The following is a 16,137-nucleotide window of genomic DNA, read 5'->3' as shown; positions in this document are numbered from 1 at the left end:
CAGCTGCTCCAGGGGCGCTGTACAATGGCTGACCCTGCGCTCTGACCCCAAGCTTCTCTCTCCCCTCCCTGTCTGTGTGTCTCACGGAGAGACATACGAAAAGACAAATTCCTAATACAAGAAATTGTATATGGCCAATAAAGTGATCTGATCTTACAGAGAATCTGGGTCAGCCTCCCTCAGCTCAGATATTGCCCTCAGCTCCTCCGAAGGGCCGAGGAAACAGGAAGTTGCTAGAGCTCACTCCAGGTGGTTGGACCAGTTTGCTCGCAGTGGCCTCCCGGGCTCCGGCTGCATTCTAGCGGTGCACTCGAGGTGTCACACTGTCAAGCGCCAGGCGTCCCAGCTGGATCCGTGCCTCGATGGCAGGTGCGTCCGCGATGCTGCTCGGGCCCTGGGCCGCGCCGGAGACACGTGACAGACAGGAAGTGCTGGATCCGACCTCGGGCTCCGCCTTCGCGCCAGGCCTGGGAACGACGTGTTGATCCCGACAGGATGCCCGGCTCGGCCTGGCAGGTCGGCATCGTCCCAGCCTTTCAGAGCGTCTGAGTCACCACTCAAATCCGGTGTCGCCGCGGCTGAACAAAATGGGAACGTGCATTTATGCGCAGTGAAAACACGAACATAAATATTTCATCCCCCAGCATAACGAAAGCATTCCCGATGATCATGTTTCGATTGCCATTAATATACGGCAGTATTCTGAACTATTAGTTACAGAGAGGTCTCCGTCTTATCTCCCTGTTATTAGAATGGCACGAGAATTCACCTGTTAAACATACACGTAGCTCTGTCTGCACAGCACAGTTCAAAGACTTTGTAACACAGCACCAAATTCAGCCCACTGAAGCTCAGCAGGTGTGAGCCTGGCCAGTACCTGGGTAGGAGACTCCTGGGAAAGCTAAGGCTCCTGCTGGAAGAGGTGTTAGTGCGGCCAGCAGGGGGCGCTCACCCTGCAGTTTGTGTGGGTCCTAATGCCATAGTATAGTGACTGGGACACTATACTGTAAAATAGGTGCCGTCCTTCGGATGAGACGTAAAACCGATGTCCTGACTCTCTGTGATCATTAAAAATCCCAGAGTGTTTCTGTAACAGAATAGGGGTGTTACCCCGGTGTCCTGGCCAAATTTCCCCCTGGTCTTTACCAATCATGGCCTCCTAATAATCCCCATCTCTGAACTGGCTTCATCACTCTGCCACTGAGAGCTGGTGTGTGGTGAGAGTACTGGAGCATCATCCAGGTGGGGCCGCACACTGGTGGTGGTAGTGGGATTCCCCATTACCTGTAAAGTGCTTTGAGTGGAGTGTCCAGAAAAGTGCTATATAAGTGTAAGCAATTATTATTAAATTAGCCTTGGGAGGTGAGGAATCTCCCCTATTCCAACTTTGAAAACAAACAGTAACTTCTTTAGCAACACGCAATCCAGGGTCCCAGTCCAGGAAGTGCCCCTACAGGCTTGAGATCGCAGCCAGATATTCAGATATCAGATATCACAAACATGAGGAAATAGGTGAATGACTTACAAAAACAGCCTTAAGGGATTATCATTCTCCAGAATGACAGGAGGTGCCCACAGACGTGTGAATCCAGCCTCACTGGGATCGTCAGACAGCTTTCCTATGTCCCTGCTGTGTCAGCGCACAGACTCCTCCGGCCAGTGAGCGCTGATGCTGCAGAGCACTTCGAAGAACAGGGGAAAGAAGGAAACAGGTCAGAAAGGGGGAAAAGACCAGAGCACAAAGGAAGGGAAAACCGAAAGACAGCTTGGCCCGAGAGGAAAACAGGGAAGAGACACTTTGCTCCTCAGCCTCCTGATTTCTCCTGGGGAACAGTCTCGTGAGCCAGTGAGCCCTCAGAGACAGACAGAGAGCTGTTCCCCACAGCCCTGACACCTGAGCCGAGACAGCAACGGTAAGGACCCTCTGATTCGTACTTCTGTTTTACTTCTGCTCAGTCGCTTATTGACTGAATTATATCACAAGCCCTGAAGAAATATCAGTTGCACTGAGTTACTAACCATATTAATAATAATAATAATAATTGCTTACACTTATATAGTGCTTTTCTGGACACTCCACTCAAAGCGCTTTACAGTTAATGGGGATCCCACTACCACCACCAATGTGCAGATTAGAGGTGTCGAGTCAGTCGCTGCCTGTTATGCTCGTTTTATTTTAAGCAAATGTAACATTTCAATAGAACAAATGTTATTGTGCTCAGCATGCTGGATTTCTGCTGGAATCCCCAATTCATTTACATTAAAGCATGGAATACAGTGGAGCTGTGCAGGGGGGTCCTGTGGGACTCCCACCCAGGCTGTATCGGGGTCTTGGGACAGTGCCCGCTGCAACGTGGGGAGAGGACCACAGCCTTCTCTTTAGGGAGAGGTATAGAAACCTAACCAGTACTCTACGGTTCCTCCTGTTCAGAGCTCTGTTGCATCGAAAGAACAGAGGTCACAGAGGCGCAGCGCTTTGGAAGGAGAGCCCAGACCCCAGGTGAATACCGCCTGCCACAGATTCTCACCCTCGCATGTCGTCTAGCTTTCTAACTCTTGGTCGAGGCCATATTCTCTACTACTTTCACTTTCAGGAAAGTGGGCGGAACCCGCATTCCCAGAATTCAGCGCTCCTGCCGCATTTTCTTCATAGCTCACAAGCGGGGCCTCGTTAGCGCTTTGCTTCTTTCCTGGAAGCAGCGCGGCGAAAACACAAACCGGTTCAGGGAGAAATACCCCCCAAAGCCCTCCGTTTACCATTCTCTTGAAGACTTGAGAGCTTCTCAAAGGTCTTCGATGACAGACGTGCAGCTGACAAAGCTCATTCCTCTCATACTTCAGCAAGGGGAGCTGTGTAGCTCCTTCCTGAAATGACATTCGAGAACATGCACTAGCCCAGTTTGACAGATTGCCAATGTCAGAAGGTCCTTCCATTGTTAGATTCAGTCAGATCTTCAGAAACTGTTCTGATTGGCTTATGTGCTCACTCTAATCGTGAAATACAGTACATGCCAGTGGATGTGTACATCTGTACACTGTTGTAGGTGTTACTATTGCATTTTATCTGCATGGCCCTTATTTTGGTCTTCCAGCCTGTGGTCGTCCTGTTGTCGCTTTGTTGACTTGGTTTGATCTTCCCCTGACTGTCCCTGCACGGCTGTTTCTTGCATTTTCACCTAATCTACATTTTATGCCACTAGCGCCTCTGCTGAGCCGATAATACAATCGCCGTTATCATCATTACCATGTCCATCGTCATTGTCATCGGTGTTACAGTCGATGTGGTTGTTGATGCCCTGTAAGATCAGCAGTGGAGTCTTTGCACCGTCTGGAATGCTGTCCAATGGCATTTCAGAATCTTTTCATCACCCAAATCACCGACGTTTCAGTGTCACCTGTTGTCTGTGGCCGAACCAGCTCTGCCTGTTATAGGGGTGGTCCCTCTCTCTCTGTTTTCTTCTGTTTGTTCCCTGTCCCATATCTCATTCTGTAAAGCACCTTGAGAAGCCACCTTTAAGTGCTATATAAAATAAAGTTCTTTATTATTATTATTATTATTAATTTAACCTCGTTAAGATAGGGAGGTCCTGGTCTGTTTCTGGAGAGCCGTAATCCAACAAGACTTAGAGGTTGCCCTTAAATCCTCAATTTGCAGACTCTGAAGAGTCTCTCTGAGTTCTGTTGAGTAAGTTGATGGGTCAAGTTGAGTCAGGAATGAGGGCTAGAGGGTGTTGGTATTTCCTTTCCAAATGATCTCGAAATGTCTTCACTGATCAAAATGAACCTTTCCTGCTCCCAGCTGGTCACATAAAGGTCAGAGTGCCTCCTTGCGGAGTGTGTCTCGATGGATGAGCTGGTGGAGGGTTCATGGGGGTCTGAGGCCCCTGGCATTCTGAAATTCGCCCTGGTTCGCGTGTCAGGGGCCAGCGCTTCCTTTCCAGTTTTGTCAGGATCGCCACCGCTTTTGTTAGAGGTCACCAGACCCCCCTTTCCTGGCATTCGTCCCGCCGGAGACCCTGTTGGCGTTCCTCTGGGTAAGATGCCCGCCTGACACTGACCTTCGCCCCTTCTTCTCTTCCTCCTCCAGGTGAATGCGTGCGAGCAAATGTACATGAACATGGAGAGCAAAGACGACCTGGTGCGTCTGCTGTCACATCGCATAGAGAGCCGCCCGCAGTCCACTAACACCCACCTGCCTGCACTGAGAGAGACTCAGAGACTCGGGACGTCAGTGTTATGTCTCATACACAGGAAGGTGGCCTTGTTAACAGTATAGTGTCCCCATCACTATACTGGGGCATTAGGACCCCCACAGACCGCAGGGGTCTGGTCCCACTAATTGGGACTAACTGGCCCCACTAACACCTCTTCTAGCAGCAACCTTAGCTTTCCCAAGAGGTCTCCCATCCAGGTACCAGCCAGGCAACCTCAGTGGGCTGCCAGTTGTGAGTTGCAGGGTGATATAGCACCTGGCTGTTTCAGTGCCCCTGATTGCACCCTCTGTTCTCAAGTGCAGTGGTGGCTGTAGCACAATGTGGCTGAGCCATGATGCTTGGTTTGACCTGCAGTTTAATGCCTGTTAATGTGAGAGCGATGAGTGGCACTGTGTTCTCTTCCCCAGAGCTTTGCCTACGAGATCGACAGCGGGCAGAAGTCAGCTTTACCCCGGACTCCCTCTGCTCCCATGGTAAACCATAGTCTCCCCCTTCGATACACTTCAATAGTGCAAAGAAATAGCTAATGTAGCCCGTTCACACTTGCTCTGTCCTCAGTTCTCCTGTGCTCTATCATTTCGCCCCCTTACTCCCTCTTTCTCACACCCAGCCAAATCGCTGTTACTCCCTTCGATATTTCTCCTGGAATTAAGCCTGTCCTGTCCAGAAACAGTGGTTTTCATCTGCTAGTGCTGCACTCTGTCTCCACTGACTGACAGACTTAAGTGGCTCCACCCAAACCTTTACTTTTCCCCGGGGCTACAATCAACACGAAGTGAACAGCAGGAAAGTCTGCAGAAAATAGAGAAAATGGCACAATAATGGCGATAAACAACTTGTACAACTTGGGAGTAACACAGCGATCTGTCATCCTCTGGACTTGACAGCATTATCGTCTCCCTCAGAGACACGGTCAGATTGTGCACCTTTGTCCAGCTGAGCCCACGTGTGTCTGTCATTCCCTCTCTCCCCTACAGAGCTATAACTGGCTCCTGGTTTTAATTCCACAGTGCAGCCCTTAATGGATGAATTGGATCAACCAGTTAATAGCTTCATTAGGAGAACAGACTTCCATTCCATCCTGGCAAGCAACGGGCACAAGGCGGGGTACACCCTGGATGGGACGCCTGGTCCATTTCAGGACACACACTCACACACTCACACCAGGGCCAATTTTCCCAGAAGCCAATTAACCTACTAGGATGTCTTTGGACTCTGGGAGGAAACCCACATGACCACAGGGAGAACATGCAAACTCCACCCAGACAGCACCCCAGGGGTTGAACTCAGATCCCCAGTGCTGCGAGGCAGCAGTGCTCACAACTGTGCAACCATTAGGAAAACACTGTACAGATCTCGAGCAATTACCATTTCTGGCCAGCTATATAACACGCGGGGCCATCTCTCTGGTCTGCACCCGGCCCTGACTGTGAGCTGCCCAGGGTGCTGAAGACTGTCGCTCGGCTCTGTGACTGGTGCTCAGACACTCCCGAAACTCCTTCAGTTTTCCTGTGTGTTTTTCAGGATCCGAGCTGCGAACCCTCCAGGCCAAATCCGTGTCATTCATTCTCTTCCCTCAAGAAGGTAAAAAAAAAACAAAAAAGAACGGAGACTTTAAAATACGTTTCAACACGGCACGGCTTAGGTCCAGCCCTTTACTGTAAAGAAACGTTCATCATGCTGCTTTACTGTAACACAGATAACTCTAGCTTACAATAACTACTGTCACTATCACTACCGTGATTTATATTAGGCTTCTGTAAGTAGGAAACCTATGGAACTATACAGTCAACCATTAATGAACTATAGCAGCCTACTAACAATTTTTTTTTTTTCAAGTGAGCAAATCTTACAGATGAAACAGGAATGCAGCTACACGCATTAATGTATCTGCTCAAGGCCTGTCTGAGGGGCTGCTCGGTCCCTAGCTCACCTGTGCCGCTGACGGTTTCTGTCTCTTTTGAAAAGTCCTTCTCTGTAGTGTGGGATGTTAGCCAGTGCCTTGGACTCTGTTATAAACAGGTGTGGCAGCTAGACGAGGCAGGTGGCTCCCATGAAGGCAGCCCGTTAAACGCCAAGGTGCCAGTCTTTTCAGTTTATCAGGGTGGCTGTCTGCCCGCCCATCTTCCTCATTTTGCCTGATGCTGACACTGTGTTGTCCAATGCATCAAACCTTGACAGGTGTTGGCTTAAACGTTTCTTCTTTTTACTCTGGCTGCTTGCATATCTGTACCAGTCCTGGTCTTTCTCTCTATCTCTGCACCCTCTTCTGTACTGTGCTGTCTGTACATGGCGAAACCTGCCTACCCCATGTCCTCTTCTTCAGGGGCCTGCAACCGCAGTCCTGGAGGGCCCATGTATCTTCAGGCCTTCATTCGAACTCCGCTCTTGATGTAGTCTTAATATGCTAAAACCAGCTGGTGACTGGGCTGAACCGGACAAATTCTAATTCCTCCCAGCTCTTCAGGTGTGGCAGCTTTCAAGAGATCCTGAAAATGTCCAGACAAGTTGACCCTCCAGGACCAGGGTTGTCCACCTCTGCTGTTATTCTTCATGCCAACTTACACTTTGACAGCGCTGTCCATAGTGCTGAAACCTGCCTGCCCTATACTCCCTATATTCCAGCAGCTACAGTATATCACCCTGCAGCTCACAGCTGGCAGCCCCACTGAAGCTCAGCAGGTGTGAGCCTGGTCAATACCTGGATGGGAGACTCCTGGGAAAGCTAAGGCTGCTGCTGGAAGAGGTGTTAGTGGGGCCAGCAGGGGGCGCTCACCCTGCGGTCTGTGTGGGTCCTAATGCCCCAGTATAGTGACGGGGACACTGTACTGTAAACAGGCGCCGTCCTTCAGATGAGACATAAAACTGAGGTCCTGACTCTCTGTGGTCATTAAACATCTCAGGGCATTTCTTGAAAAGAGTAGGGGTGTTACCCCAGCGTCCTGGCCAAATTTCCCCCTGACCTTCACCAATCATGGCCTCCTAATAATCCCCCTCTCTGAACTGGCTTCATCACTCTGCTCTCCTCCCCACTGAGAGCTGGTGTGTGGTGAGAGTACTGGAGCATCATCCAGGTGGGGCTGCACACTGGTGGCGGTAGTGGGATTCCCCATTACCTGTAAAGTGCTTTGAGTGGCGTGTCCAGAAAAGCGCTATATAAGTGTAAGCAGTGATCAATTATAATTATCTGTGAATGGTACTCAGTGGGACCCTTCGGGTGGGTTCCTGTGCTTTTTTCAGGGCCAAGGCCTGGAGTTCGCTGACCCATCCATTGCACGCCCAAGTGTACCCTTCGCTTACACCAAGAGGGTAGAAAAGAAAACTCAAGTGCCTTACAACACGGCATTTGTTGTAGCCTCAGCAACATTTACACTTGACATCTGTTGTAACCTCAGCTCCGTTTAAACACCCAATTTGGTGTAGGCAGTCCCTTACTGTAAATGGTGCTTTTATAATGGCATTTTCTTGCAACACAAATTGCTTTTAGGCCGTAGTTTACAGCAGTACTTGCTCTACTTTTATACTGGTCCTGTTTTTAACAAGTAAGTGGATATCCTACCGTGCTTACACTATAGTCAACTATTGCACAGCACAATGCGATAGTGTTCTGATAGTATCCGATAGAGGCTGATATGCAGATTGTACTGAAGAAACACACATCATAATACCTGTGTATGGGGCTGCTCATCTGTTCGTTCATCTGCCTTGTCATCATGTGCAGCTTCTGTGTGTATTTGCACCCATCTGTCTGTGTATGTTCCTCTTGGAGTGTTCACCTGTGTCTTTGATTCTTTTATAACCAGGCTTGGCACTCGGAAGAGTCAGGACAGCACAACCATCGTGAGGATGAACAGGTGTCAGCTTTTATGGTTTATTAGCATGGCTGTCTTCTGATCTATAACTGTTTCCTTTACTACCCTGTCTCTGCACTCTCTTCTTATTCTTCTGAGGTGTTGAAATATAAGAGATCTGTACTGTCTTCTGCTTCTTTACAACTTATACTTAAACTGCACTGTCCAGGATGCTGTAACTCTGAATATTTCATTACACCTTATCAAGAATCGGGAAATGCTACTGTCCGAGGTGCTGAAACCAGTATCTCTCACTGGGGCCTGGCAAGCCTATCTTTCCGTTTCCTGCAATTCAGGAAGGCTGTTCAGAGAAGCCCCATCTCTGAACCATAGCTCTGTTCCTCCCTGAACACACAAAGTCATTTGTAAGACTCAGTTCGGAGATCAGCGCCACTCCTTTTCCATCTTATACCGCCCAGTGACAAGAGGGAGTGAGATGATTGGCTATCATTTGCAGATTTGTCCCTTTTCCTGGTTCTGATGCCTCTAATCCCTGACAGTCAGATGACTGGTGGTGTGTCCTAGTCGTCTTTTTAATCCTGTTTTGTTTGGTTTTTTCCTGCAGTACTCCCAGAGTCTGCAAAGAAGCTGGAGCACAGAGGAACGTGAGTCAACTGACACACACACACACTCACACTGACAAAATCCCAGGTACAGAGACAGAACACACACACACGCACGCACGCACACACACACACACACACACACACACACACACACACACACACACACACACACTAACACAAGCCCAGGTACAGAGACAGAACACACACACACACATTAACACAAGCCCAGGTACAGAGACAGAACACACACACACACATTAACACAAGCCCAGGTACAGAGACAGAACACACACACACATTAACACAAGCCCAGGTACAGAGACAGAACACACACGCATGCACGCACTGACACAAGCCCAGGTACAGAGACAGAACACACACAAACACACACTGACACAAGTCCAGGTACAGAGACAGAACACGCACGCACGCACGCACGCACGCACATACCGCAGACTGAAATCCGCAGATCTGCCTGTCTGTGGGGTTAGAGAAAACCAGTGGCTCTTCTCATCTGCCATGAGGCTTTCCACACACATACTGTACAGTACCTGCTCATTTCTTAGTCACGCTGTGTCCTGAATATTCCCAACCTGCATATTCTGAAGGGCTGTCCACAACAGCCTCCAGAGTACTGTACATGGACAGACTCTCCATGGTTAACACCCCACAGTATATAGACAGAGCAAGAGAAACAAGAAGCATACCGAGACAGAGTCTTCAAAATTCGCTACACCTGAAACATTCATTCACACTTCTGACATGGAGGGACAGCATTTAGATCTACAACCCCCGAGCAGGTTACTGAACCTCCTTGAGCCTCCACCTTCAGCTGCTTCAGACGAGCCCCCGTTACTGTAGCTAGCACAGCAGTTGGTGCTGATGGAGTCTGCTAGCAGAACCTGTCTGTTACTCTGTACTTACATAGTGGTAGGAGCTGTGAACTCCTGCTGAATTCACATGCTGAACTCAAACTTTCACGCTTGCTTTAGCACAGATGCGTCTCCCTCTCTGTTCTAAACTCCCATCCTCTGTACCAAACACCCTGATAAGGAAAGAATGTTATAATTGCTCTCCGAGTCCTTGAGTTTCTTGATTAAGTACCTCAAAGACAGGAGGGGGGGTGGTGTAGAGAGAAGGGTATATAAGCTGTGTAGAGCCATATCCTCTTTGAACAACTAAACAATAATCCGCATTGTATTGTTCCTTGTATGCATACAATAGGGCTGAGCAGTGGCTCAGGATCTGTACCTGTGACTGGGAGGTTGCTGGTTCAAATCCTGCAGCCGGCAGAGGAATCCTACTCGGTTGGGCCCCTGAGCAAGGCCCTTAACCCCAACTGCTCCAGGGGTGCTGTACAATGGCCCTGACCCTGCGCTCTGACCCCCAGCTTCTCTCCCTGTCTGTGTGTCTGTGTCTCATGGAGAGCAAGCTGGGGTCTGTGAAAAGAAGAATTCCTAATGCAAGAAATTGTATAGGGCTAAAAAAGCAACATTATTAATAAAGCTTGCCTTGATGAACGGACACCTCAGGCTCGAATCTCTTGGTTTCTATATTGCTGATTACATACAGGAGGAGACTCAGTTCACCCACCACTGCAGCACAGCCCCTACCTGGGTGACACCCAGCCCTGCGGCACTGTGCAGATCCACCTGTGAGGGTGAACTTTTTGAAGACCAGATTTTCAAGAATGGGTGACGCAGGACACAGGACAGCAAGCTCATTAACCCTGTTCTTATAAAAAAAAAAATGTCAATTGGGGAACTTCAATGGCCAAACAGTCAGGAACTCAGATTATGATCTCATTTGTCAGCCAGTACTTACTACAGCACAGTGTCCCTGATCACCATACTGGGGCATCGATTTGGAATAATTGGACTGGCGCCACAGTCTAATGTAAGCACGTGGCTTTTTAACATGGACAACTTTTTCTGCGCAAATATGCACACATTCTAAGTGCACATGTACTTTATAAGACATGGGGTAACTGGAAAAAAGATTAAGCTAATTTCAGGAGTTCTATAAATTACTATTGCTTTTCTGTTTCATATCAAAATGCTTTCATCTCTTATTTTTGGATTGTTTTCAGGTCCAAGGAAAAACAGAACCCGTAAGTACATTTTAATGAACCTCTTAAACATGCTTTAGAATATACCAGCTCTAGAATGGGGTCTATTCTAGTAAACATTCAGTTGGTAGTTGTGTTACAAAGTAATAGTGCAGTTCATCAGTACTTTTGCCATCACCTTGAACTCACCAGCAAACACTCACTGTGACACTTGACTGTACTGTAGACACTGCTAGTGTCACTGCTGTCCCTCTCCCCTCACACTCACCCTGAGCTCACCATCATTGCATTGTAAAAAGGGCTGGGAGACGTTTTAAGGCATCAGGTTGAAATTTCATCTTGAGTGATTAACCAGCACACTCACTGTCACAGCTGACTGTACTGTAGACACTTGTGTCACTGCTGTCCCTCTCCTCTCACACTCACCCTGAACTCATCAGCACACACACACTGTCACAACTGTATGTACTGTAGACACGTCTTGTGTCACTGCTGTCCCTCTCCTCTCACACTCACCCTGAACTCCCTAGCACACACACACTGTCACACCTGACTGTACTGTTGACACTACTAGTGTCACTGCTGTCCCTCTCTTCTCACACTCACCCTGAACTCACCAGCACACACACTGTCACACCTGACTGTACTGTAGACACTACTAGTGTCACTGCGGTCCCTCTCCTCTCACACTCACCAGGAACTCATCAGCACGCACAATTCAGTTCTCCTATATATTAATGCACTGTATTGTCTTTCCCTGCAGAAATGTACTATACTTCCTCTGATGAAGAAGAAGATGAGTAAGATATTAAAAAATCTTATGCTTATGAAAATAGACTATATAAATATATATATAGTTATAGACATGTAATTAATATAGAATTATAATTATGTTCTATAATGACAGCTATTTTCATAATATGCAAATTATCTAATTATCCTAACTGTCCTATGGACTAACATTTGCTTGTTTTATACTGTACATTGGCTGGGGGGACACAGTTCCTAGGGTGCTGTCTGTGTGGAGTTTGCATGTTCTCCCCAGTGACCACAGAGTATCAGGACCTGGGTTTTATGTCATACGCAGGAAGGTGGCCTTTTTTACAGTATAGTGTCCCCCTCACTATATTGGGGCATTAGGGCCCACACAGACCGCAGGGGTGAGCGCCCCCTACTGGCCCCACTCCCACCTCTTCCAGCAGCAACCTCAGTTCTCCCAGGAGGTCTCCTATCCAGGTACTGACCAGCCTCACACCTGCTGAGCTCCAGTGGGGCTGCCAGCTGTGAGCTGCAGGGGGATAGAGCTGCTGGCTTGGGCCCCAGACAGGAGGCAGGGAGACGCGCTGGCTTGTCTTATCGGCTCAGATTCCAGTCGTTTCGAGGAGGAGCCGTCTCCTCGCCTGTCTTCCCCGCGGCTGACTCTCCGTCTCCCCCAGGGACCTGGCCTACATGGTCCAAAAGGTGCGCCAGGGGATGAAGCGCTTCCACCGCGAGTTCGGCGAGCAGGCGCCCAAGCTGAGGGCCCACGTGGCCAGCCTGAACTGCCTGGCGGCCGGCAGCAAGAAAGCCTGCAAGAACAGCCGGATCGCGGCCATCACCGGCGGCACCACGGGCGCCGTGGGGGGGGCGGCCGCCATCGCCGGGGTGCTGCTGGCCCCCGTCACCCTGGGCGCCTCCCTGGCCATCTCGGCGGTGGGGGTGGGGGTGGCGGCGGCCGGCGGGGTGACAGGCGCCTCGGCGGCCATCTCCAAGGCGGTCCTGTCGGCCGAGGACCGGCGCAAGGTGGAGGAGGTGGTGGCACAGTTCCGCCAGGACATGGCGGAGGTCAGCAGCGCCCTGCAGTTCCTCCAGGGGGCGATGAAGAAGCTGGAGAAGGTGGACCTGGCCCGGCTGGGGGGCGCGGTGCGGCCGAAGGACGTGATGCGGGCGCAGCAGTACACGATGGCAGCCAGCCGCGTGGCCCGGGGGGTGCAGATCGCCGGCGTGGCTGAAGGCAAACTGAGCAGCTTCTCCAGGAGCATGGAGAGCTGCTTCTCCAGCAAGAACCCCAACAAGATGAAGAAGGGCTCCAAAGTGAACCTGCCCACCCAGATCCACAGCGTGGCCTCCGAGCTGGATTCGGGACTGGACGAGCTGGACGAGCTGGACAAGCTCGCGGAAAAGCTGGGCTCCGCTTCCTGAAGAATTCACTCACTCTCACACACTGACACTCTCATACACACACTTATTCACTCTCACACACATTCTCACACACTGACACTCTCATACACACACACTGACACTCTCATACACACACTGACACTCTCATACACACACTAATTCACTCTCACACACACTCTCACACACTGACACTCTCATACACACACTAATTCACTCTCACTCTCACACACTGACACTCTCATACACACACTAATTCACTCTCACACACACTTTCACACACTGACACTCTCATACACACACTCACACACTCTCACACACACATTTAACCTCTCACACACTAACACTCTCATACACACACTCTCACACACTGACACTCTCATACACACACTCACACACTCTCACACACACACTTAACCTCTCACACACTGACACTCTCATACACACACTCTCACACACACTCTCACACACTGACACTCTCATACACACACTCTCACACACACTCAACCTCTCACACACTGACACTCTCATACACACACTCTCACACACACACTTAACCTCTCGCACACTGACACTCTCGCACACAAACTCACTCACTCTCACACGCACACTTACTCACACACACTTACTCACTCTCACACACTGAAACACACAAACTCACACACACTCACTCTCACATACACTCTCACGACCTCACACACTTACTCACTCTCACACACATTGACACTGTCACAAACGCACACACCCACTCACACAAACACTCCCTCACTCTCACACACCCACGTGCGTATACACACACATTCACAATCAAGTGCACACTCTCACACATACTCACACACACACTCTCACACAATCAAGCACACACACTCTCACACATACTCGCACACACACTCGCAGTCTCACACACAATCACACAATCTCTCACACACACACTCACACCCTCGCCCACACTCACGCACACAGTGATTAATTGTTAGGCTTTGCTCGTTAGTTGATTCCCCCAAGCGAAAAGAGAGAAGCAGGACTGAGTGAGCCGAGGAGAGATCAGCCATGATACGGGCAGACAGGAAAGCAGCAGAGAAACCCAGCCGAAGCCTGACAGCGCGAAGGAAAAACGACAGAACTGCCAGCAGTAGACTCCAACAGGAAAGTGTCAGGGCAGAGCGAGCGCCCTCCCCCACACCAACAGAAGACCCCAGAGTCCCTCTTCCCAGGATTCCATGTTTCCAGCCTGGCGCCAACGGCAACGGCCCTCCCAATACATCGGCTTCCAGATCCCCCCAAAACCCGCCTTAACACCCCAGGACCTGGAGAGATCCAGGACAATCCAGATGAATTAGGTGGGGTTCCCACACCTGTAACTGCGGTCTCTAGGATCGTTTTCAAACCCAGAATAATAAACGAAAACCAAATGAGAACAAACGTCAACAATACAGCACCAGTACTGTCATACAATTTTATCTGATTCTCATTTAAATCTAGTGTAATACACATACATATGTACTTACGATTTTAAACATAGTACACTATTTTATAGAATACACTATATATATTCTTACTATATTCTTACAAGCATTATTTCTATTAGCTGTGGAAATCTCTTCCAAAGATTGGAGTGTTTTAGGATTTGCCTTATTAATATTGAAATGTGAGTATCCAATATAGCTCTTATCCAGAGCTGGAGAATTGTTTTGGTTTGCACTGCTGTGAATCCAGCAGAAAGCAGTCTTTTCTGAATTAAAGTCAAACTATTAATGGCACTCTTTCTATTGTTTTCAATTCCTGATCATGTTGGAAGGGACAGCAGGTGATGCCAACAGTAATGTCTACGTTTTTCTACCATCTCTAACTTTTGTGCAGAAAACAAAAAAAAACTTGCCAAATTTCCAAATGAAGCAAATTCTTAGTTCTTGAGCTAAAGAGGCAAACAAAGAGCTCAGCCAGAGAGGTCCCACACCGTACCCCCACTTAACGCACCCCGATTAACTCATCTCAATTATCTCACCTCAGCCAACTCACCCTAATTAATGTAGCTCAATTGATTCACTCCAATTAACTCACCCCAATCAACTTATCCCACTGAACTCACCCTAATGATCTGGGGTGAGTTTCCCGAAAACGGTTAATCTTAGAGACTAACGAGCAACTTTACGATGTACGTACGTAACGTACGTGCTGCTTTTTCGTGCGTTTCCCCAAAACCCCTCTTAATCGGTCATTTAACGAGCGAGTATAAAGTACTTCTTTGTTAACCCCGCCCCTGAAGTCGCTTAGCAAGAAGCATCACACGTCGATTGAAAAACAATCGATTGACAATACTTTCATTATATGGTGTCGGTTTTGGTCCTTCAGTGGGATGAAATAAAGTTGTGAAAAGGAATATGAAGCAAACATGACATCATCATTTAACAACCATTTAAGCGAAGGCGTATAGGCAGGCACAAAACGGGACACTTATTGTTTCTAAGAGAAAAGAAAATAAAATGACTGACATGCCGTAAAAGAAAACCAAGTTTAACCGTGTGGACAGTGTATGCGTCCTGCACGACGTCTTTGATTTAAAGCAATATTTTTTGGCGCGCTGCCATCGTTAAGAATCACAGTGTTTCATGAGAAAAAAAACTTGTTATTTATAGTTATTGGGTGTATTGGAACTCAATGGAAAAATTAACTACTAAGCTTGGCACGTGTAACTCAACAAATACAGGACCTATAATCAAATTTAAAAACAAGTAGGTCTAAGCTTTACCGTCAACAATCACGACAGAACATAAAACGACATTCGAACTTTAAATATTGTATCGACCGCGGGTTTCGGTACGGAATGGAGCAGGCGTGGGACTCAGGGAATGGGGTTGAACAACACATTTATTAACTCGAACCGGGAAAGTTACACAGACAGGGACAGGGGTTACAGCGCTGCACCTACACTAACACACACACACAGAGGAAGAGACTGTATCCCAGACTCCGTCCCACTATATACAGTCCGGTAGTCCCCAGGTGCTGTTCTCAGCCCGCCCTGCGTGGCGCTACACTGTAATACATGTTACATGTTTCACGTTCTTTATGGAATTTAAATACAATTTAAACCCCACCCCAAAAGTACTAAAAGAGGGAGTATTATTAAAACATTTGACTTATGAATATGAAATTTACCCAAGATGACTAATGATTTCATTACTGTATAAATAAATGTTATTTTTTCAAATTTCCTCTTACATAGTACAACAAAATATCAAAATCCTTAATATAACATCTTAGTATTCTATATTTCCAGA

At 48.3% G+C, this 16,137-nt stretch overlaps 1 protein-coding gene across 2 annotated transcripts; it reads left to right on the top strand.

Annotated features, from left to right (window-relative positions):
* Window positions 1–1,544: 1,544 nt before the first annotated feature.
* On the top strand, window positions 1,545–14,616 carry LOC148833610 (uncharacterized). Of its 2 annotated transcripts, XM_088915565.1 has the most exons (10): window positions 1,545–1,913; window positions 2,432–2,500; window positions 4,088–4,138; window positions 4,622–4,687; window positions 5,739–5,798; window positions 8,018–8,068; window positions 8,631–8,670; window positions 10,721–10,741; window positions 11,463–11,499; window positions 12,136–14,616. In XM_088915565.1, exons 3-10 carry the CDS (start codon window positions 4,106–4,108, stop codon window positions 12,878–12,880), a joined length of 1,053 nt encoding a protein of 350 aa, XP_088771691.1. In that variant the 5' UTR covers window positions 1,545–1,913; window positions 2,432–2,500; window positions 4,088–4,105; the 3' UTR covers window positions 12,881–14,616. The 2 variants fall into 2 exon arrangements, with proteins under 2 accessions (XP_088771691.1, XP_088771692.1); XM_088915566.1 differs by lacking the exon at window positions 2,432–2,500 and having other exon boundaries at window positions 1,549–1,913.
* Window positions 14,617–16,137: the final 1,521 nt, after the last annotated feature.

The sequence above is a fragment of the Atractosteus spatula genome, chromosome 5, assembly GCF_055471065.1.
Source record: "Atractosteus spatula isolate fAtrSpa1 chromosome 5, fAtrSpa1.hap1, whole genome shotgun sequence".
Taxonomy (NCBI): Eukaryota; Metazoa; Chordata; class Actinopteri; order Semionotiformes; family Lepisosteidae; genus Atractosteus; species Atractosteus spatula.
This window is presented reverse-complemented; position numbering and strand designations above follow the sequence as displayed.